Raw genomic sequence first — 21970 nt, 5'->3', positions numbered from 1 at the left:
TTGTTAGATAGTCTTGATTACTGTGAAGCCCATCGCTAGAAAAAATTAGCCATCGCACAATCATAGTTGATCACGCGACAAAGCACATGACCATATATCACGCGACAAAGCACACGTGACTTATTTGCAAACCATGTTTACTGGATTGTGGTTTAAGGATTGTCTTGATTCACAGTAGCAGGACACCTCCGCGATCTCGAGCGGGGTGAAACGAGTCGGTATTGTAGTTCCGCCCAGAATGCTCGCTTAACTGCGAAATTGTCGTATTGTGCATGGAATAGCAATCATAAAAAAAAAGGGTGCATACGCCGCAACTTTTACGACTGTGGTCACACACTAAGTTCAAGTTAGGCGTGACAGTCACTGCATGAACCCAGCACACTTCTTGGGTGGATTGTTTCAAACTGGCAGTTACCTTGGATTTGTTGACAAAATAGCATTGCCTAAAGAAGCAATTGTGTGGCGGAGAACCGTACTGTGGAATATTCCAGAGGCTAGTCATGGTTAATTCACATGTTTGTCCACTATTGCTATTAGAGTTTGCTATCAATTCCCGACAACCGAAAACTATAAATACAAGGTGCCCCCTACTTCTCAGACATCAACTACATCAATCAAAACACAATGTCTGACTTAGGAAGAAAGAACTTATCTGACAAAATTACTGAATCTGTGAAACCAGACTCCGAGAAGACTACCATCGAAAAGGCTAAGGAACAAGTTACTAGCACTGTCGATGACCTCGCTCGTAAGGCTACTCCAGAAGAACAGAAGTCTTTCTCTCAAACTGTTGCTGACAATGTGAAGGAAGGCCACGATGACGCCAAGGATGCTGCTCAAAAGAACCAAGCCACTCTTGTTGAGACCGCTTCTGAATACGTCGATGCTGCTAAGGAGCAAGTTGCCAACGCCGCTCAATACGTCTCTAGCGTTGTCACTGGTGCTAAGGACGGTGCCGAAACCGGTCACGAAGCTGGTAAGAAGTAAGCTAGATTTGTAATCTATGAGTGATACTGTGATAGAAGCATGTTTATAGCCACAATGAACGTTAAGTGTTAAAAGAGGAGAGAACGTAGCAGCGATATCAAAAGCGTATTTTGCAGCGACTCGTAACGTGATTCTTATCACGTGATTAAAAATCAATTACATCAGACTGAGATGAGATCCTCATCTTACTACCGTGAATAGGTTAGAAGCTTGTTAAAGCCAATATGAGTGACCTGGATGTTGATGACTTTGCTTACTCGGATTCAGAAGAAGAAGAAACAAGAGTCTTCATCAATAAGAAACAAGTGAATAATGATAGATTTGCCATTGATGATGACTTCAACCAGGATAACGTTTCAGATGAAGAGGCAATAGATCATGACGAAGTAGATCAAGAAGATGAAGCTGAAGACAAAGATATCTCTCAGTCTTCAGAAGGTCAGGAAACAAATGACACGAAGTCTAGAAAGGAGAAAAAGGTCAAAAAGCTAACCCTGGAGCAGCTTGAGAAGGAGCAAAAGAGAATTAAAAAGACAGGTGTGTGTTACTTCTCCAGTTTGCCACCATATATGAAACCCGCAAAGTTACGTTCAGTTCTCTCAAGGTTTGGTAAGATCGATCGTTTATTTTTAAAGCCCGAAGAAACTGCCATTTATCACAAGAGAGTCAAATATGGTGGAAACAAGAAGAAAAACTTTACCGAGGGTTGGGTTGAATTTGTTAATAAAAAGGACGCTAAATTATGTGCATCAACTTTAAATGCAAATAAGTTAGGTGGAAAAAAAACTTCATACTATTATGATGATATAATGAACATCAAATACTTATCTGGATTCAAGTGGTTTGACTTAACACTGCAAATTGCTAAAGAGAATGAAATTAGACAGGCAAAACTCGCTTTGGAAATTTCCCAACAGCAAAAGTTGAATAAAAACTTCATCAATAATGTTGAGAAATCCAAAATGATCTCGGGAATTCAGAGGAAGCGGAAAGAAAGAGAACAACAGGGTCATGAGCAAGCTCATGAAGAAGGTATAAGAAGAAGTTTCAAACAGCGCAAGGTAACCAGTACACGCGCTGACCTGAAAGATGAGCTTAAGGAGAAGTCGGTTCCTAATCAAAAATTAAGTGGGGTGCTATCGCAAGTATTTTAGGCCAATATCTTAGTGTATTGATAATAAAAACTTTAATACTCGCAGGTATCTAAAGGGACCCGCCCAATACATATACTGAGCATTAATCCTTATGAATTCTTCTATTAGTTGAATTTGGGACCTTTTTCCGCTTCAACTTATCAAATTTAAGCAAAAAGTTTATCCTTTGTCTTAATTCATGTTTGCTAGTGCATCCGAGCTCCTCAATCAAAATTTGACTATTCATTGCATCATCGATGCTGATTTTGTTCAGTTGTACAATCCTGAAAAGCATTTTCCACTTCTTTGGGGACCATTCGTGTGAAAATGAGTACTTTCCGTGTGCAATTTGTCCATTTAGTTCGTTATTTGAAGGGTTTAATTTGGTTTCTGGTGACATTTTTGTTAAAGTAGATTCCCCTCTTAAGTCCGAATATAGTTCACTGTTGATGGCTTCTTTATTTTGTAGAACTGTTGTACCTTTCACATCAATTTTTGGTGTTGAGTATCCGAGAATTGGACTTCTATTGCGTTTGACTATGTTTAGATCTTTAACAAAGGCATCCGAGTCACTTGAAGAAGAATCAATTTCCACTGCTTTTCCAGTTACAGCTTCCTGAGATAAGCGGGGTGAACTGAAACGCCGGTGATCAGGCGACGATATTGAATCTAAAGTCTGATTAACTCTTTCAAGCAAGTTTGCACGCGATATTTCCATATACTCTGTCTCCATTTTGTTTTCAGGGCCATCCTTTCGCGAAGAATTTTGCTTCGAGATCGATCCTTTATCCATTCTCTTGTCAGTGAATGTAGGTGAAGGAGTTTCCTTATCATGCTTTTTTGTTATTGAGACGATATCTTCAGTTTTTGTGGACAATTCAGTTTCTGGTAGCTGAATTCTGTTCACAGATCTATTGGCCAGGTCATTGACTTCAAACTTTTGTGTACTACTCTTTCTTCTTCGCTGTTGTAAACTTTCATCAAATCTCAAAGGTTGAATTTGCAAATTGGATGGAGGTGAATTGAAAATTGGCCGACGTGAACTCTGCTTTCTTATCGGGCTAGAATAAACAAGCTGATTATTAGTTTCTCCATGGGATCCACCATATCCCTTATTCGAAGGTAGTTCCACAGTTTCAGACGGTATTACCTCTTTGGATTCAGTAGGTAATGAATATGATACACTCACATGCTCGTTAAAAGTTCTTCTTTTCGGGGTGCCATTTGTACTTCCAAGAGTCTTCGATCGCTGACCTATTTGTGAAAATTGAAACGCTGGCGAATCTCTCAATGGTATGTTGATGCTAGTTCTTTGGCTTTCGGTGGCTTTAGTGAATTCTTCATTCTCATTTTCTAAGAAATGAGCGCTTGAATTTAGATGAGAAATATCATTCCTGAGGGCCCTCGGTGTTTCGATCCTCGTATCATCGAACTCTTCATCACTTTCTGACATGAATGCTTCTTTCCCTTTAGATTGTTTGTTAATGAAAGTTGATTTTTCCGATTCTACAGATTAATCGCGCTCAAAATATATTGCAAAACACTCACGTGACCAATATCAAACAAGGTCATTGAGAATATCATCCTCACAACGCTTGTAGTTCACCTCAAATAAGCCATACGTTCTTTCATAATTGATAAGACTCAAATTATCAAAAAAGAGTCTTAGTTGGGTTATACTGTCAATTTGTTTAATTCCCTGAAGCAAAAGGGATAGTTCTTCCTGGGACTGGGGTTGTTCAATCGTAATTGGTTGATCTTTGAGATTAGTCAAGTCCTTTTCGTTAGAAATTCTATCAACTGCAGCAATAATAGAAGTTCGTGAGGAGCCATTAATAATCTCGGAGTTGCTAGAAACAAATAGCCACTCATTCAAATTGAACTCATCACAACCGAGTAATAATAATTGATCCAACAATTTGCAACCGTGTAATATCAACTGTAATTCTTCTTCGCTAAATACGTTTGAATCCTTTACATTTCTCGCCAACACTAGGTCAAAAATTGCTGTTAACTCATGACAAATTACTGTCCACCTAGGCAACAAATGAATTTCGTCAAACTTAAGAGTAATAGCACGTAACAACTTTGCAATCTCACATCTATAAGATGGAGGACAGGTTGTGTTGAGGGAATCTTCAAGACGCCTGAATATAACGTCCAAATAATTCAAGAAATAATCTTTTGGCTGGATTAAAATAAGGTATGCAATTCTTTTCATACACTGTATTTTGCTCTCAATCTCAGAATTTTCATTCCATGTAAATATATTACTTGGGGAACTCAGGACCAATGGAGTGACTCTTAATATCAAATCATGGATCTTCTCCTTCTCAATCGAAATCCAGGTTGTGATAATAGAATTCCAAAGTTTCAACTTAGTTGTATTCATTTCAAAAAAACTGGAGTCCATAAAGGAGTCAGATACAAGATTCTTCCAAGTCTTGTTTGGATTATACTTTCCAATCAAATCCACTATCGCAAGGGTCTTGAAAGATATTTCGTTAATTTTCTTAGATTTGATTTGAGGAGTCACCAAATTTGCTATGATAACATTGAGGGACGCTGATGCTTTGTCAGCATCCTCAATTATAATGTCTAAATGTTCAAGAACAACAACCAACGCATCTAATGTATCATCCTGAATTATCAAAGAGTTACCCACACCAGGAACTTGTGTATTATCTTCACCCTCCTTCTCCGAATCAGAAAGATCTAAGTTTCCGCTTTTGCCAGACACCATATTCGTTAGCATTTTTATGAAAATTTCTGATAAGATTCTTTTACTCTTACTCTTTTCTCTCAACCCTGAGGATGATATTTTAACTGATAACACTTTTACAACTTTGAGACAATCTGGTAAAATTGCTTTAAAGTGATTGGAATGAGCCAATACATTCTTTAAGAATTGGATAGTGGAGTCCCAAATGTCCGAAATAGTATCAGTATCTATCGATTCAAAATAGGAAACCAAAAAGTTAGATAAATCTTTCTCTGTGATTGGAATATTGAGGGTAGATCTCTTAGATTCTTCCAATAAAGGTGGATAGCACCTGGTAATGATAGAGTCGAACAAAAAGGGCAATGTAATCTGCGATCTCCCACCATCTAATATATTGAGTAATTTTATCGCAGAAGACATAGAACCATCAACGCTAACAAGAGTTTCTATTACTTCCTGTTTCTCCAAGTCCAACAAGGATTCAAGCATTTTTCTGGCTCTGAATTTAAGTTTATGCGCGAGATAAATCTGCGACTTCTCACCGATTTGGCCCTGAACAATAATAGCTGGCTTCGAATCCGCCCACTGCCATAATTTGAAACAAACCTTCACTGCATCTTGGAAAGAGAGCAAAATGGAAAATAACTTGTTCTGCTCCGAAGTTCTTATGGCTGGGGACTCGATCAGAAATACACCTTGAATCACCGAACCAAAAAATCCCGTTTCATTATTTGAGTTAGCCTTATCTTTATTGAATTTGATACTGGATGCCAACAAGAAGCTATGGCTTATTGACAATAAACTTTCAAGACCTGAAATCAAAGTATTTGTGGAGGCTTCGACATCAACTAGATCATCAAATTTATCTTGACGTTCAAGCATATAAAAATAAGATTCAATTTTTTTAATGATACAGTCATTCAAAGTGAATAAAACGCTGAAAACCGACTCATTAAATAAATACAAAGAACGGGTTAAAAGTGACAACCAACTTTCAAGTAGCAATGAGGTCTTAGAATGAGTGATTCCATCAATTATGAATCTAATTAACAATGAGTCTTTGCCTTCATCATCCACATGTAATAAATTAAGGTTGATTTTCAAATCTTCTGACATTTCCAAAAAGTGATAAATGCAATCCAAAAACCGGGTTTGTATCAACTCTATGGTATACAGACTATTATGGATGGTAAAACAATAGGAACATGAGGATACCAATAAATGAAAGGTTGATACAAATTCTTGCTCGTTTCCGGTTAACAAAAATTTCAACAATTCAAGACAATTGCTAATACAATCAAGATATTCCTCAAGAAAACTCTGATCAGCGACTAGTGCCTGTGTTATTCTCAAGTGAAAAAACTTGCTAATAACCGAACAAACAAGTGACTTATATGTAGAAATGTCCCAATTATTGGATTTGATTAAATTCAATTTAGTGCCAGAATCCATTACAGCAAGTTCATGACTAAAGGCATCTTTCAAAGGTTTTGGGTTTGTTCTGCAGACATTAAGTATAGTATTAATGTGGTAGGTAAATTGACCAAGATCATCATCAATCTTCAAATCAAGACGCGAGGAATTCATAAGTTCAAAATTGAGCAAGGGACTTGTAATTAGCTTCAAAAGTCTATTCGTTGAACCATTCTTCACAACAATATTCTTTACAAAATCAATGACTCCAGTAGAGCCAACTCTTTTATCAGACTCATTCAAGATAAGTTGCAACGGTCTTAATAGAATCAAGTCCCCATCGTTAATCGATGTTGAATGAATCCACAACGTTGAAAAAGCCTGTATCCGATCAACTAATGGAACTTGATTCATCAAGTGTAATATTCCAGCCTCAATTTTGTACTGCAGACATGTAAGCTGCAATTCATATATTGCCTTCACCGACTCAAATTGATAGTTTCCAGGTTGAGTTGAGTAGACGGAGTACCAAATGTTTGTAATAACTAATCCAAGAATAGTTTCTTTTATAGATGTGGATAGGGAACTAGACATGTAGTTGAAAACCTTGGCTATTCCTAATGAAATTAATGCGTTAGATTTCAATTTGCTGTCGTCATCAATATCAAATCTACTCTTAGGAAGTGAAATAATTGCAGAAACAAGCTCTGAACTGAACCAGATATCTCCATGCTTTTGGGGAATTGTACGTAACAAATCAGATAATAGACAGGAGAGTCGGTAAGATTTGTCTATATCTTGGATTCCCGTAATAAGTGCGTTCTTCATTAGGTCAACCACTAAATTGGTAATTTCTTCTCCTTTAAAAGGACTTTGAGTATTCTCATCTATCAAACTGTTGTCATAGTACATTGTGATAGTGTTTACCAATTGTTGACTTGAAAAAACAGTCTCGGTTGATCCAAGAGGCGTATATGCGCGCTGTGGAACTAAGCTCAATAAAACTTCAAGTATGGAAACTCTTTGCACCGATAAATGGGGATCAGACAACAAGCATATAATAGCTAGCGGAGCATGCATAGTTATCATTTCCTCTTCATTAAAGTTGAATGTACTCAAAACAAATTCTAAGAGTTTCAAGTCTTCATCATTTTTTTTTAGGATAATATCTGTGATATAAGCCCAGATAAAGGAAGATTCAATTCCATCGAAAAACATTTGACCTGCAATTAGAATTTCTTTATTCTCTCTTGATTCAAAACAAACTTGCAAAAATGGAGAGAATAGCCTCGGAGTTACCAAATTACTGATTTCCCATTTGTCCATTATTATCGATAATGAAATTTTAAAAGCTTCAATTTTTTTCTTAATGCTCGATGTTTCTATCATCTTTAAAAATCCCGTTGATAAGGTGTCCAATGCATGGGTTTCAAAGTATTTTGAACGATCATTCTTCACGGGATTATCGAGCTCAAGCTCTGGTCCGAGAAAATAGTTCCATAGTCTTCTGTTTAGACTCATATCCTTCTTTAACGTAACCCTGCAACAAGCCATTATCAAAAGCTCTTTATCTTTTGCTAATACATGACTTCTGAAAACTTCACTGTTTAAAGGCAAATGTGTCATTAGCAAGTCAAAGAAGCCTCTTATAACAATCACATCACTTGCAGAGTTCAATCCTTTTGAAGTTCCACTAATTGAAGTAGCAAATGCCCTTATCAAGAGGCCCGGTTCAGGTGATAGACATGCATGTGCCTCCTCAGAAAATTGATTTAAACCATTATTCTTGATGGTTGTGAGTACAGGAAGTCTCCTGCTGCACCACAACAAGGCACCTAATCTCTTTTCTGGATTGCTTATGATGCAAAGGAACATACTTTGCCAAAAATGTGAATCATCTGCTAACCGCAGTTTGAACTCATCCACCAAGTCTATGATTTCTGTGAATACTTCAGAGTTTTCATCATCAAGTCCTGGAAGTAAACTGAGTATCAAGGGCTTAGTTATAACTTTCAAGTTACTGGGGGATAAATTTGCAAGCACATCCTCCCTCAAAATCTTAATCAATTGAGGCTTGACTTGAATCGAACAGTATGAAAGAAGGGGGAATATACCAGGCAACCAAACGAACAATTCACTGTTGAAGCTCTCAATTGAAAGACTTTTGAAAATGGACTCATAAAGGCTAAGGGTTTTTTGATGGACGCCGTTTGGTAACCTAGATGATAAACATAATGCTAGTTTATTTGCTACCAAAGAAGAACTTGGGATCCATGAAAGAGAATGATATCCTCTCCTATCATCTGCTAGCTGTAGGGACTTGTGCAATCTTGATAAAAATGCAATGTAATCTGCCCATTCTTCAAGAGAGTCAAATGAAGACAACACTTTCTCGACTTGTTGAATGTACCTTTTATCTTTGGATGATAATTGTGTTTCTTCAAACTTTTTTACCATCGAAGGAATTGACTTAGAGGTATGACTTGGCCGCTTACTAGCTTCCATTAGTGTGCTGAATTACTGTAGCAGGTTGACAGTTGTCGCAATGATCTGGTCCATCATATTATTCCACACACGACTACAATAATGTATGTACACCCCAAGTACTCACTCACGTCGAGGCCCAAAAGGATCGGTTAGGCTAAAATGTATTGATGGTAGATTACGGTGTTATATGCTATCTAGATTTAGGCCGAAGTTGCTCAAAAGTATCACCTACCATGGTCCCTCATTTCGATACTATGAGTCAATAACTTTGGAGATGAAATTCATTACATCATTCAATTCAGCTTCATTAGAGCTATGTGCCATACCAGCATATGTCTTGAACGTGTACTTTGAAAAACCCAAACCTTTGTATAACTCAGAAGCTTTTTGCGCAAAAGACAAGGCAACCAACGGATCTTCAGTTCCATGACCTTGAAAAACTGGAGTTTCAAAATTGACTCCATCTTTGTTGTGATTTTTCTTAACAGTTTCGGGTATATTACAGAAACCCGACAAGGCAACCACACCTCCAATCTTGAAATCCAATGAAGATAAAGTTGCCAAAGAGATAGCTGCACCCTGGGAAAACCCTCCCAAAATAATCTTCTCAGGTGGAACGTTGTTTACCTCAATTTGCTCTTTTATCAAGCTCTTAAGAACTTCACAACTTTTTAGGAATCCAGGAATATCTTGTGGGCTATCCGAACTCCCAAAGGCAAAGATATCAAACCAAGCAGGCATCACGTAGCCACCATTTGCTGTAATTGGCATGGAAGGAGCATTTGGAAATACATAGTTGATTGAATCCCTACTTTTAATAATACCAAGTTGACGAACCAATTGAGGAAACCAAGACCATCCTTCTCCTGAATCTCCAAGACCATGAACGAATATTATTGCAGACTTGGCTGGTTTAGAAGTGGCAGGGATTTTTATAGCTGATACTAAGGAAGACATTAAAACTAATCTTCTAAGTTGAATTCAACTTTCGACTAAATCATCAAAAATTACACAAAACTAAGATTACATAAACAAAAAGGACCTGAAATAGAAAGTACAATTCGAGGCCAGTATGGGTACCCGTAATTGTAGACAAGCTGCGTAGTTTTTACTAGTAGACCGGTACTTACAACCAAACCCCTGGGCCTTAAAGAGTCTTAAACAGGGATGCCTAAAGTAAGTGTCTTCAAACATCAACAAACCGTTTGTTCTCGCCACAACGAAAAAGAACCGAAGGTGCAATTGAAACTATATAGCATACTGTCAGTCTTTTTACTCTGGACATGTAAAGTGAACAAAATTCTTCAACTTCCTTACCATGTATCGTTCAGTTTTTTGAAACCCAAAATTAAAACGCAGCTTAATTCGATACGTATTCCTTCCACATACCATGAAGTATTTCAATAATCAAACCTTGGATTTTCTGTACTGCTCTGATTAAACGATATTGAATATTCTGCTATAAATATAAGCCTTTAATGTAATTATGCAAATAAAGGAGAGCATCAAAAGAGCATTAGACAAGATATCAACCTACACATGATTACTACGTGTATAACATTTTTTGTCAATTCATTGATTTCAATTAATTAATATGCCGAATCTTTTTTGTAAAATCAGCTCCCTAGGATTATCGAAGTGAATGTTATTTTACATCTCAAAACTCAAATGTAGGTCGATATTAAGAGGAGGTGGAGATATTAAATTGCCAATGAATTCTCTTACCAAGGATCACTAATAACAACAAAATTAGTCACTGTGTACATTCATCAATACTAAAAAATATTGAATAGGTGAAGTAGTAATTATACTTCGACAACAGGGCGTGAATCAGTAATTGATTAATTGAATCTTCAAAACCTCATCTACTCGAACCATTATCTTTTATAGTTTATAGTAGTATTTTCAATTTGCTGAATTCTTAATACATGTTGATGGCATTCTTGTTGTTGAAAGGTATATTAATTTAAGTGTATGAACATTACGAATGGCATTGTGTGGCACTGAGTCCAGAGTGTAAGAACTTCAGCAGTATTAGAGTAAGCATGTAGAATTAGTCAAGTGGCCTAGAGCTTTGCATTATTTGTCTTTTAATAGTAATTTCAATTCCTATGAATTCTTTAGAAAATTTAATGGTATATAACAGAATAATTGGGGTGGGCTGGGTTGGTAACTCCTAGGGAATAGAATTTTGTGGGTGCATTCTTTTTAGGAATTGAAGAATCTGTAGAATTTATAATTGAAATTTTGATAAAACCATACACTTGGAGCAACAAGTCACTGTTTACAAACTATGGGGAAGGCTGATGCGCCTCTGAAGATGAATACTATCCTGGCCCATGTATGGAAAGCTTCGGACAATCGACAGAAAATTCAACTTCCCTGTGAACCGGATTTCTCAAAGGGTGAGAGCAACTGTTTTGAACGAGGATCCATACATTCAAGAAACGAACCAGTTTGATGAAAACAATAAGATTGGTATACTTCATTCACCCTGTAGCATAAGCATTACATATATAATCCCTCCATTTGAATTATTTAAATGATGCTTAACTGTTATAATATTTCGATAACTCAATACTCGGAAGATATCCAGTCATCACTAACATAGTTTCATTATCTAATAATCCTCTAGTTCTTATACGAACATTCCCATGGTTTTGTTTCATATCATTATTGATACAGCTATGACTTTTTATGCAGACCTCTTGTGAATACTCCACCTTTAGTATTTGTTACATCGTTATGACTCCCTACATAGCCCTCATCAAAAGTCATACACCCGTCCGAACTGGTTGATTGACTTTTGCGTGAAGTACCTGATTAGTAACAAGGTGTACCTCCATGTACACTGATTACTGTAAGGTCGAAACGGCAGTCACCAAAGAGGGAGATGCAAGATTGAAATATGGATTCAACATTCGCAATTTCACTGCTCAGAATGGAATGCTTAATAAACTCTCGAATTCACTAAAGTAAAAATATCCATGATTGATAAGATGCACTTACAGTGTTGCTTCTTTTTACTTAGGTTAGAACGTTTTATTTTAAAGTTCCTCGTTTGTTTCTAATTTCTTGATGACGCTTTTAGTAAACGAGATTATGTTTTCACCAACAGCAGACCACCCATATTCTCGTTTCATTATTGAATCCAGCTTATCAATAAAAACACAGAGACTGAATTTACATTCCTTAGTCATAAGTTGTGTATTGTTGATATACAAGCTCTTGCATCTTCAAAATTTCTCTTGAGACTCTGTTGCATAAAGTTCAAAGTCACGGTAGCATCTTCTTGGATGAGTTTCTTCAAAAAAATAGATGTCATTCAATTTCGCAGCCCGATAAACCGAGCACCCTTGTTCAATAACCAAGTTCTAGAACCTTTCTCACTGCAACAGAATAATAATTATATGGACCTCTCTTGAATCCTGCATGTTTAATATTTGTTGCATCGATATCATCCATTTCATAGTCCTCTTCACTCATTTCCATTTCTGATCCATTATTCGCTATTTCAATGCCCAGAGCTGAATCCTTAATTCTTTTGAATTCACTAAAATCGAAACATCCCCTAAAGAAGTCATCTCACATTCCAATGTCATCTCTTCGGGCTCTAAAGGAAAGCTATTTCCTAGACCATCCACGTACCTATCGTTAAATTTAACTGCATTAATATTCATGATTGATATATTCTAGTATATTTGTCAATCACATAGAGCATTATTTTTTGTCAGAATTCCGGTCGCTTCAGAAATTTTTACTTAGGAAGGAAAATAAAGAAATCCTTGTATGTTCGAACAATGTACATCTTCTACAGGGCTAACCGTTCGCTAGCACCAGTTTCATGATTACGGGAGGTATAGTTTAATTGAAGCTTAGTATGAAAATTTCCGGCCCGTATTAACACTGTATTTCCAGTCTTTCTAGCACGTAGTTTTTTTCATGACATCCTGTTAAGCAGGTTAAGACAGACTATCATCTTAACTTGTTCTAACAACGTTTCTACTTTTCTGTTTGGCTCATTCTACTTTGTTTCACAGCCTTCTCCACTTCTAATCTTGCTATAGCAAAATTCTCCATTCTCACCCTGATTTCTTGAAGGTGAGACTCTTTGACAGAGTAATTGAACCTTTTGTAATTTGCGTAGAATTCCAATGGTGCCCGAACATCGTAATCTGACTTGAATAATCCAACATCGTATTTGAAATCATTGGGTGCTGTCAGAGAGATGTTATTAATTCTGATTTGTTGATTAATCTCTTCATTCTGAATTAGATTGTATAAGGTCGTTTGGGTCTCAGGATCAGTATCAAGGGGCAATTCATTCATTAAGGGGTAATTTGAGATGTTAATTGTGTCGGCATTCCCAAAATTGGTGATCATAATTTCATTGGTATCGATTTTCTTCGGTTTAAAGTTGATGATGTCCAAGTATGGGAATTTTGCACTCGAAGCTGGCCTTTCCATTTCAATATATGAACGGTACTCGGTACTAGCCAAAACCGACCTAGAAGCAAAATAATGAGACAAAATTTCATTTCTATTATTGAAAAACTTGACCATACGCAAAAGTTTGTTAGATAAGTTAGTGAAGTACTGAAATTGTTTCAAATCTGAATTGAGATCTTTCAATGAAATTTTGTAAGTTTCACACTCAAAGTCCACTCTTGGGTACATTAGGGATAATGGGTCGGTTATGAGAAGGGACCTCAATGGTGTAAAAACGTTCAATAACGCTTTTCCAACCGCAATATAAAACAAATATAGTACCTTTTTTACTGGACTCATCTTTGAACCGATAGTTAAACATTCGCTTGGTATGTTAGTAAGCCAGGTAACAAGAATGTTAAAAAATAAAGTTGGTGATGTAAAATAAATATTGTTGGATTGATCAACTATCAGATTCTCGGATTTGTAGTGGTTATTAATGTTGATAATCAAGGGGTAAATTTCTTCAACCAATTGCTTTAAGAAAACCTCTAGATTCAAGAAGTCTCGAAGTAACAACTCGTTGGTAGTTGAAGCTAAATCCTGGTTCCGAATCAAAAAATGTTTGTAATCATTCAAATCTTTATAAAGGTCTCGTATCACATCAAACTTGTAATCAGGAATGAGAGAGGTCACAGTATGATCATTGAAGCAATTTGCCAACACAGCTAAGGTTGGGGTAATTTGATCAAATGATGTCACCTCATGCACTATTTTGTTCATCAAAGAGGCAGTCCCATTAAACATCAAACAAAGCGTTTCTATCGACGAATGCAATTGTAATAGCGTTGACCAAGAGCTAAAAAGGGACATCTTCGTTGGGAACTCGATATGAATCTGGGTCATGGACTCTCTCAAACTTCTTATCAATGTACCATAATATGAATATGATTTCTTGGTAAGGGAATCCAAATCATTTTTAGTAAACGATGTCCACACCAGCAATGAATGAGGACTATGCATTGAACTGTTGTGTTTCTCCTTCCGCGCATCTTCAACTGCAAGAATTTGAATGCATTTTCTCATTAATACATTAATGGACCGCTCCATAAAGAAGTTGAAGTATACATCAATAAGGACACTCTGATTATAGACAGATCTCCACAACTCATCAGAATTCTGGAAATTCCACACTGGACTATACAGTATGGAATAATCCGTGTTTGTAAACATCTTGAATTCTTTGCCCAAATTGTTCAAGTAATTGCTCAAAAACTGGTTCTTCAATCGTTCAGTTCTGTCTAATTTCTTGAAAGTGACAGGTTTCACAGTTGCATTCAATAGACAATTTCCAATCTTAGCAGCGTTGGGAGGTGAATACGGATTTATAATGTTGTTGTGTGTAAGTTTAGGCAAGAGATTTTTGTGTGAGCGAGTTTCAGATAAATTGCCTACTTTTGGTCCAGAGGGATTTGGTTCATCTGTCTCCATTTGTGTCATAGGATAATGCATTGTATTCTTTCCGTCTTTGAGTTCATGAGTGTTAGTATTTGGGGTATGAAAATCATTCATTTCAACAGAATAGTCAACATTATCTCCATGAGATTCATCAATCGTAGATCTGACATGACGATCAAAGCGGATTTGCGCATTCTCAAAGCTTCCATCACTGCTGATCTCAACATCATTATCAATGTCCAGGTGGTTTGATAAAGAATCGAGATAATGCTGATTTTCCGTTAGTGGAATCAAATTTTGTGGATTTGAGTTTTCAAAATGAGACAACTTGGTAAATGAATCTTTATAAACAGCCATTCGCAAATCATCCTTAGTAGTGAAAAACTCTTGCCCAATTATAGTATTGGTTATGGGAGAAACCATTGCAAAAATATCTCTTGACTTTTCCAGAATACTTGGTGAATTGTTGCTAATGGGTACTGATGTTGTTGATCCACTGATAGGCGTTGAATCCAGGCCAGATTCCGTGAACTGTAAACTTCCTCTCTTTGATTCAAGTGGTAAGTCTCCTATAGACCTCATGTCTCCTGAATAGAAAGTTTGATCTTGGACAACATGTCCTTTTGACGAAAATTGAGTTCCATCAAAATCTTGGCTATTCAAATCTTTGGCCTGACTTGATAAATTTGTGAAATCAGAGCGAGAATTCCCTAAGTTCCTGCCATCTATATGAATACTTTCTAATCTTGTTTTCGTGTAGTGAAAATCCCTTTCTTTCCTGACCCGAACATCTCCTTTCACATCATTCGGTACAACTGTGGATCGACTTACCTTCATTTCATTCTTCTTCTTGATATGGTCTAGCTTTTCCTTAGGAAAATCTAGGTATCCACAGCGATACTTCTTTTTAACGCAGTTGTGACAGGATGGTAATTCCTCTGAACATTTTATTCTCTTGGCCTTACAATTTGGACATCCATCCTTTGAGTTTTTATGTGTACGACGGCATTTCCTCTCAGGAACACGACTTGTTGTTGAGTACGACATTTGTCCAGCTGATACTTAGCGTAATGTTGACCTTCTTGACCATAAGGTTTTGATGACCCTCTCTTGTGGTTGACTTGTTGCTTCTTGATGTGCTCCAAATTAATGGTTAATACGTTATGAGTAGTGTCAAACGATTCCCTTAAATCCTTGGTACGAGATAGACTCGTTCTATACACCCACTTCAATAGTTGATTACTTGAACGTGATCCAGCACCCTCGAAGTCAAAATGATGTGTATATTGATGATGATATCGAAAGATTGCGCACCAAATTTTGACCAGAAAGTTTTTGTGCTTCGCAAAGAAAGAAGTCAAAAATTACCGAGGGTGGCCACAACGATATGCTTCGATGGTGTCTACGTAGTAACATTAATTTAAGAAGTTGAAATTGCGATTTGGCGATCTAGCTGGGGGGGTAACGCTTAGATGACTAGGGCTTGACCATTTGCGTTGGCCTCTACTATCAGGAAACACTGAGGATGTCTAGGAAAACTAAATTATCACACCATTATGTCATGTGCCCATTCGTATACTATTTCCACCAAATACTCTATAGTTTTTTTCGGTTCGAAGTAAAGGAAAAAATAAAATGAAATGCAATAACAGGGGAGGAAGCTACTTACTTTTTGAAGTATATTGTGCATGTACATGAAATCTGATCAGGAGAGGGTTCTGCGAATTACTCCGCGAAATTACCCCGCGTTCACACAAAACCGCATATCAGAATAAATCCGCTACAACGCGTAATCTGGTACAGTCGTTTTCCAGTTCTCCAACTCTATTAAGTGTCTCATGGTTGGCCGGCCGTGAGGACAGTTCCACGGCTTTTCTAAAGCTCCAAGACTTTTGACAACGTTGCCCATTCGTTTTTTTGACAATGACTGACCAATCATTATGCTGCTTCGGCATGCTCTCATGGCAAGAATACTTCTAATCTTTGAACACCTCACATATCCGTTTCCATGGTTGACATTAATTAGATCGATTAGTTCATGAAAGTCATCCTCATCAAAGGTATGATTTTTCAGTACTGGTAGTGATAATAACTTTATCCGAGACCCAGGTTTTGCACTATCCTCAATCTCAAATTCAAAACCATTTGCTTTGAATACATCTTGATTTTCAATCACTTGCATTTCATCAATGACGCTTAATTGGATAAACTTTGGAACAATTAGTCTCTGGTGCTCAAATTGGAATTCTCTATTAAGTTTCTCGAAATTGTATTTTTCGTCACTAGCGTGTTGATCAAGAATGAACAAGTTTTGATCATTTAAAGAAACTAGTATGAATCCCAAGTTGAACTGGCCAATGAGTTTCATTCTCAAAAAATCTTTCTTCGCTATTATGTAAGTCAATTTTTTCTCTTGTTCCTGGTGTGACTCGATATTGTCAATGTAAATTTGTTTTTTGCAATTTTTTGATTCAATTCCTTTAGTGTTTGGCTCTTCGAAGATTAAACATTTAGAATCCATCAAACACGTCAAATTATGAACTTTATCATCTTTCTTGACCCTCTTGTTATCATTCCCTATTTTATTGCGTGTAGTAACGCTGGTCGCTATACGTTCTAACTCAGGGAAATAACCAGTCGCCGGAGGGGATTCAGAGTTCACAGCATCGGAGAAGATCTTAAGTCTGGAGTCTGGAGAGAAATCAAGAGTTCCAGTTTTGATGGTATTTTCAAGTGGATCAGAGTCAAATTGAGACCTTTTTCGCTTAGTGCCTGGTTTGATTGTGATTGCCTCAGAATCCAAACCTTCCATTTCGTCTTGAACAGTAGGCGGAGACTGTTGAACAAACAACTCATTTAATTTCTCAGAATCATTCTCAATATGCTCTATCACTTTTGAATTGACCAGATCCCCAACTTCATTACCACTAACATCGGAAATCTGACTCTTTTGTTCTAGGTAATCCTTCTGGGATAAATTTTCGTTTAAATTTGCTTCATCGCCTATTCCACACGATTTTAGCACAATACCAAGTACACTGACATCTGGCTCCTGAATATTTGCATTTCCTTGGATGTTAGATGGGGAAGAATTTTTCACTTTGGAAGTTTGTTTCATAAGTGCTGGATCACCTTGTATATCCAAGTCTCTGAAAACATTCTGATTTACTGTACACTTTTTTGCACCATGCTCTTGGTCTTTTCTTGACACTGGTCTTTCGACACTTGAATTTTGAGTAAGATTCTTAGGTACAAGATTATCTTGTAACTCAAAAAATTTTACCATCTCGGATCGTATTAGGTCCAATTGATGGAGTTCATCGTGAATCATAATCAAAGTCTTATCTGGCGTAACGTTCACATCAAGTTTATGAGGCTTAACCCTAAGATTCAATACCAAAACGGGAAATTGTAAGTGATTGAATTGCTTATAAGTTTCATTTATCACCTTTTGTAACTTCTTGTGAACTATTGGTCTTCTATTGATAAATAAGAACTGACGATCTTGGACTGAGCGGCCCATACCGAAGGAATGATTCGATATATACCCTTCAATTTTGATATCATCATTAATTTGGATAGCGATAGGGATTAATCCTCGAGTTCCATTTGTTCCAAAAATAGTAAGCATGTTGTCTAAAATGGAGGACTTTGGACCTCCTCTGCTTACTAGAACTTCGTTTTTTTTCACCGTAATGTTGTTCACCGTAAACTTGATTTCAGGATAAATGAGTATGTAATATGTCAAAAAGCTGATTGCTTTGTGAAATTCTCTCTTGGTATGTTTGATGAAATTTTTGTGCCTTACTGGGAGATTTGAGAATATCTTTTCAATCATAACGGTGGTGCCACTTGATGCAACAACTATTCTCTTTTCTTCATGATTTGACAAATTACCCATTCTATCAAACTCCAATATATGCTTCTTTGAGAGGTCTTCAGTATAACTTGTGATGATCTTCATCTTCTGAGAAATGGAGCATAGAGAATTGAGCGCCTCGCCTCTAAAACCTAAAGTACTCAAATCATCCAAGTCCCCAAATTCGACTATCTTCGAGGTGTGACTTCGTAGGCATAACAGTGAAAAATCATCTAGCTTGATCCCCATTCCATTATCTGAGACTGATATTAAATCCACTCCATAGTTGGTAAATGTGATATCGATCTTTGAACTATTTGCATCAATTGAGTTTTCAACTAATTCTTTAACTATTGACTTCAAGTCAATGATGACCTGACCTGAGGTTAGTTTATTGATATCTGCATGCGATATGCTTGAAATCATTTTCACGATATCTTTCACAAGCTGCCTTTGGCTTATCTGATGGAGTCATACGCGTACCTAACTCCCATCACGTGAAATCCTAGTTATGAACGCATCATTTCTCCACTAGATTAAAGACAGCCTGGTATAAAGGTATGACTTAAATGAAGTACATGTGCATACCTAATGATACCATTGTCATCAAAGTGCATAGTGTTGGCAGTGCAGGAGTTTTTAAATGTATGGATTAATCAGATATTATACTATAATAAGGTCTACAGCCCCTCATTATTTGATCAGGCAAAAGCATTTAACATCCCAATCCATAAGAATAGAAATCCCAAATTGAATGGGTATTTGGACAATTTGCTACAAAACTTCTTGAAAAATGTCTTGATCCATCGTGAGAAGAAAGACGAGAAGTTTAAAAAGGGGTACAGTGCTGTTGATCAATTGTCAATTGTCATTTACAACACGAAGACTAGAAATGTGAAGAAAAAATACGTGTTACATTTCTCAGAACTCATCCTATGCTTGGGGGACTTGATAGGCGACCTTCAGAATTCATCCAAAGATTTATCAGCTAAAATCGATATCCCTGATTTCACTTGGAACACAGTCTATTCACAATTTAACACTCTTTTATATCAACACATCAACGAATTGAAGAGAACGGAAAAACTAGATGCAAAAGCAAGACAAGATTATCAGTCAGTATTTGGAGTTTTCGATTCTAACGATCTCTTTTTTAAGGTTGTAATAGAGATGGAAGATTCAATCGACCTCATAAATCATGATTGGGTTAAATTACAAAATTCAACAGTGAGTTCAAAACTGAATACATTTATACCAATAGGCGAAGTGAATTTACATCTAATAAATTTTGACATTCATAATGAATATTTTTAATACATTAATTAACGTGATTATGCAATCCAAAAGCTACCTTCAATTTTTCATAGACAAAGTATGAAATTGAAACAGCGGGAGCAACTTTAGCCAAGTTGGGTACCAATCCCTTGAACAAACCGGGATATCCTTCACGAGCAATGGTTTGTTTAAGAACATCACCAAATCCATCATAAGTGTAAGGATGAGCGTATGTACCCTGTGCTTGTAATCTAGTTCTCAACAAGTTAATGGGGTACACAACAGTTGCACCAAAAGATCCCGAGAATGCACCTAAACCCAAAACCATATAGTTTGGTAAATTGACTTGGTCTTCCCTCACACCTTTCGAAATGCTCTCTCTCTTGATTAACCACGATTTTATTGTTGAAAATGTGCCAAGGTCTAGGGCTGCGTAAGGAAATATACCACTCGTCCCCACAAGGATTCCTCGATAGAAGATACGCAACCCGCCATCTCTGTACATATTTTTAGCTGTCTGTATTAACAATGCATTTCCTCTCAAGGAAGAGTCTAAATTGGAGCATTGAAGGCGAAATTTGAGGGTGTCAATTGGATACACAAAAAATTGGGATACCACACCTCCAATACCACCAGCAAAGTAGGTTGATGGCTTAGACAACTTTGCAGTGTCTTCCACCCCTTCGATTGAAGCAAAGAACCTCTTCGCTATTTCAAAAGATCCGAATTTCATTGCGGATTCAGGAAAAACTTTCAAGACATTAAGACCGTTACCCACATAAAAAGCGCGAATTCCACCTTGTTTCCAAAGTGTTCTTGCTGCTTGAATGATTGGAGATCTAATCGTTTTTGGAGCAGCCGATTCCGATGCTGCTTTCTTGGCGGCTGCCTCGGCAGCAGCTATCTTTTTGCGCGCTTCCTCGATTATATGAGTTGACACTCCATTTCGAACCTGCTCAGCAATTTGGGCCTTTGAATGCAATATAGTTGATGATAAATCTGTTCTAGCAATGAGGAAAACCTTGATTCTATCAAATGGTGCAGTACAAGTTCTTGAAATAACTCCTGCCAAACCACCTGCTAAGAAAAACCCTATTCCGTTAAGAAACTGATTGATTAAAGTGACATCACCATCCGAAGAAATATCTAATTCTTCAACAATATAGGAAAAGGCTGTCTTGATCCGAGATCCGTCCAACCTAGGCATTAAGATTAAAAAGTCTCTAAACTCGTCATATGTGATATATCCATCATTCTTGAAATCAATTTGCTTGAACAATAAATCAATGTTGTAGTCTGTGGGTTTCAAGTTTAGAGTCTGCTTCAAGTAGTGAATGAAATCTGCTTTGTTCAATTTGCCATCATTATCTTGATCAATCTTGATGAAACCTTTCAATATTTGATCGTCTGTTTTGGTCAAGTAAGTTTTGAAATCATTAAAATCGATAACTTTATCTTTATTGGAATCGAACGCGTTGAAAATTGTTTGAATTAATTCTGATTTTTGACTTATTGGGTGATTTAGTTTGTCAAGTGCCATTTTGAAGTCATGCAAGGTTATTTCTCCAGACTTCTTAACATCTAGCTTTTGGAATAGAGATTCATAGTCATTTGGCTTCGCAGGTTTCACAATGCAGTCATCAGTAATTTTCTTACCATCTGCATCTTCACCATACGTATCGTAAGACGATGCAGAAGTTATCGTGGAATATTGGGTCATGGATATATGCTATGCTAACTCTGTGGATTGTTAGTCAATTAGTGTGTTGTGGTTACTTCAACTTTTATGGTATGATAATCGTGAGTTGTACTATATAATTCTAGTCTCAAACTGGTCTATTGGTTTCACTGTGAATGAATAAAATTTGATTGCTATTTGTCAATGATTAGTCTTTTCAAGTAACCTTGGTGTTCAATGATATCGCATTACTGTCATCTAACGGTAGCCTGCTGCAATGAAAAGTTTGCGTAAGCCTGTTTTCATGCCTTTTCATTTGTTCTTCTGACGGTCAGGTGACTCGCTAAGAATTACTGGAAGCGTCAATTACTCCAAATCTGTAACTACATGCTGTAAGCCACCTACCAGCTCCACTTGTCTTCCGTGTAAGTTCATAAACATTTTACTAATGTGGATTGACAGTATTTGTGGTCATGCTGTCTAGTCGAACGACATGGGTTACTATCCAGTCAATACAGGGCAAACTATAT

The 21970-nt window shown here is 36.9% G+C and overlaps 9 protein-coding genes across 9 annotated transcripts; 3 read left to right on the top strand and 6 right to left on the bottom strand.

Moving 5' to 3' along the window:
- Window positions 1–624: 624 nt before the first annotated feature.
- Window positions 625–987, top strand: CANTADRAFT_43469 (lipid-binding protein; the record flags this gene model as incomplete). The annotated part of the gene is made up of 1 exon (XM_020208963.1): window positions 625–987. One exon carries the CDS (start codon window positions 625–627, stop codon window positions 985–987), a length of 363 nt encoding a protein of 120 aa, XP_020067380.1.
- Window positions 988–1211: 224 nt separating this feature from the next.
- CANTADRAFT_88202 (RNA-binding ATPase activator) lies at window positions 1212–2141 on the top strand (the record flags this gene model as incomplete). Its single annotated transcript, XM_020211430.1, has 1 exon — window positions 1212–2141. The coding sequence occupies one exon, from the start codon at window positions 1212–1214 to the stop codon at window positions 2139–2141; it is 930 nt and encodes a 309-aa protein (XP_020067379.1).
- An 82-nt stretch (window positions 2142–2223) lies between these two features.
- Window positions 2224–3573, bottom strand: CANTADRAFT_4275 (uncharacterized protein; the record flags this gene model as incomplete). The annotated part of the gene is made up of 1 exon (XM_020208924.1): window positions 2224–3573. The coding sequence occupies one exon, from the start codon at window positions 3571–3573 to the stop codon at window positions 2224–2226; it is 1350 nt and encodes a 449-aa protein (XP_020067378.1).
- Window positions 3574–3678: 105 nt separating this feature from the next.
- Window positions 3679–8712, bottom strand: CANTADRAFT_4274 (uncharacterized protein; the record flags this gene model as incomplete). Its single annotated transcript, XM_020208923.1, has 1 exon — window positions 3679–8712. The coding sequence occupies one exon, from the start codon at window positions 8710–8712 to the stop codon at window positions 3679–3681; it is 5034 nt and encodes a 1677-aa protein (XP_020067377.1).
- A 282-nt stretch (window positions 8713–8994) lies between these two features.
- CANTADRAFT_44613 (palmitoyl-(protein) hydrolase) lies at window positions 8995–9699 on the bottom strand (the record flags this gene model as incomplete). Its single annotated transcript, XM_020209130.1, has 1 exon — window positions 8995–9699. The coding sequence occupies one exon, from the start codon at window positions 9697–9699 to the stop codon at window positions 8995–8997; it is 705 nt and encodes a 234-aa protein (XP_020067376.1).
- A 3078-nt stretch (window positions 9700–12777) lies between these two features.
- On the bottom strand, window positions 12778–15654 carry CANTADRAFT_30290 (uncharacterized protein; the record flags this gene model as incomplete). The annotated part of the gene is made up of 3 exons (XM_020208344.1): window positions 12778–14655; window positions 14797–15233; window positions 15456–15654. Coding segments are annotated over 3 exons (2514 nt in total), but the record flags the coding sequence as incomplete, so codon positions are not given.
- Window positions 15655–16408: 754 nt separating this feature from the next.
- On the bottom strand, window positions 16409–18910 carry PMS1 (ATP-binding mismatch repair protein; the record flags this gene model as incomplete). The annotated part of the gene is made up of 2 exons (XM_020208426.2): window positions 16409–17464; window positions 17672–18910. Coding segments are annotated over 2 exons (2295 nt in total), but the record flags the coding sequence as incomplete, so codon positions are not given.
- Window positions 18911–19087: 177 nt separating this feature from the next.
- Window positions 19088–19801, top strand: CANTADRAFT_29580 (uncharacterized protein; the record flags this gene model as incomplete). Its single annotated transcript, XM_020208299.2, has 1 exon — window positions 19088–19801. A coding segment is annotated over one exon (714 nt), but the record flags the coding sequence as incomplete, so codon positions are not given.
- Window positions 19744–21883, bottom strand: CANTADRAFT_24846 (Ca(2+)-binding ATP:ADP antiporter). The gene has a single exon (XM_020207237.1). It carries the CDS (start codon window positions 21480–21482, stop codon window positions 19806–19808), a length of 1677 nt encoding a protein of 558 aa, XP_020067372.1. The 5' UTR covers window positions 21483–21883; the 3' UTR covers window positions 19744–19805.
- Between the last annotated feature and the right edge of the window lie 87 nt (window positions 21884–21970).

This window comes from Suhomyces tanzawaensis, assembly GCF_001661415.1.
Source record: "Suhomyces tanzawaensis NRRL Y-17324 unplaced genomic scaffold CANTAscaffold_1, whole genome shotgun sequence".
In the NCBI taxonomy this organism is placed as follows: Eukaryota; Fungi; Ascomycota; class Pichiomycetes; order Serinales; family Debaryomycetaceae; genus Suhomyces; species Suhomyces tanzawaensis.
Note: the sequence above shows the minus strand (reverse complement) of the source record. Positions and strands in the feature narration are given on the sequence as shown.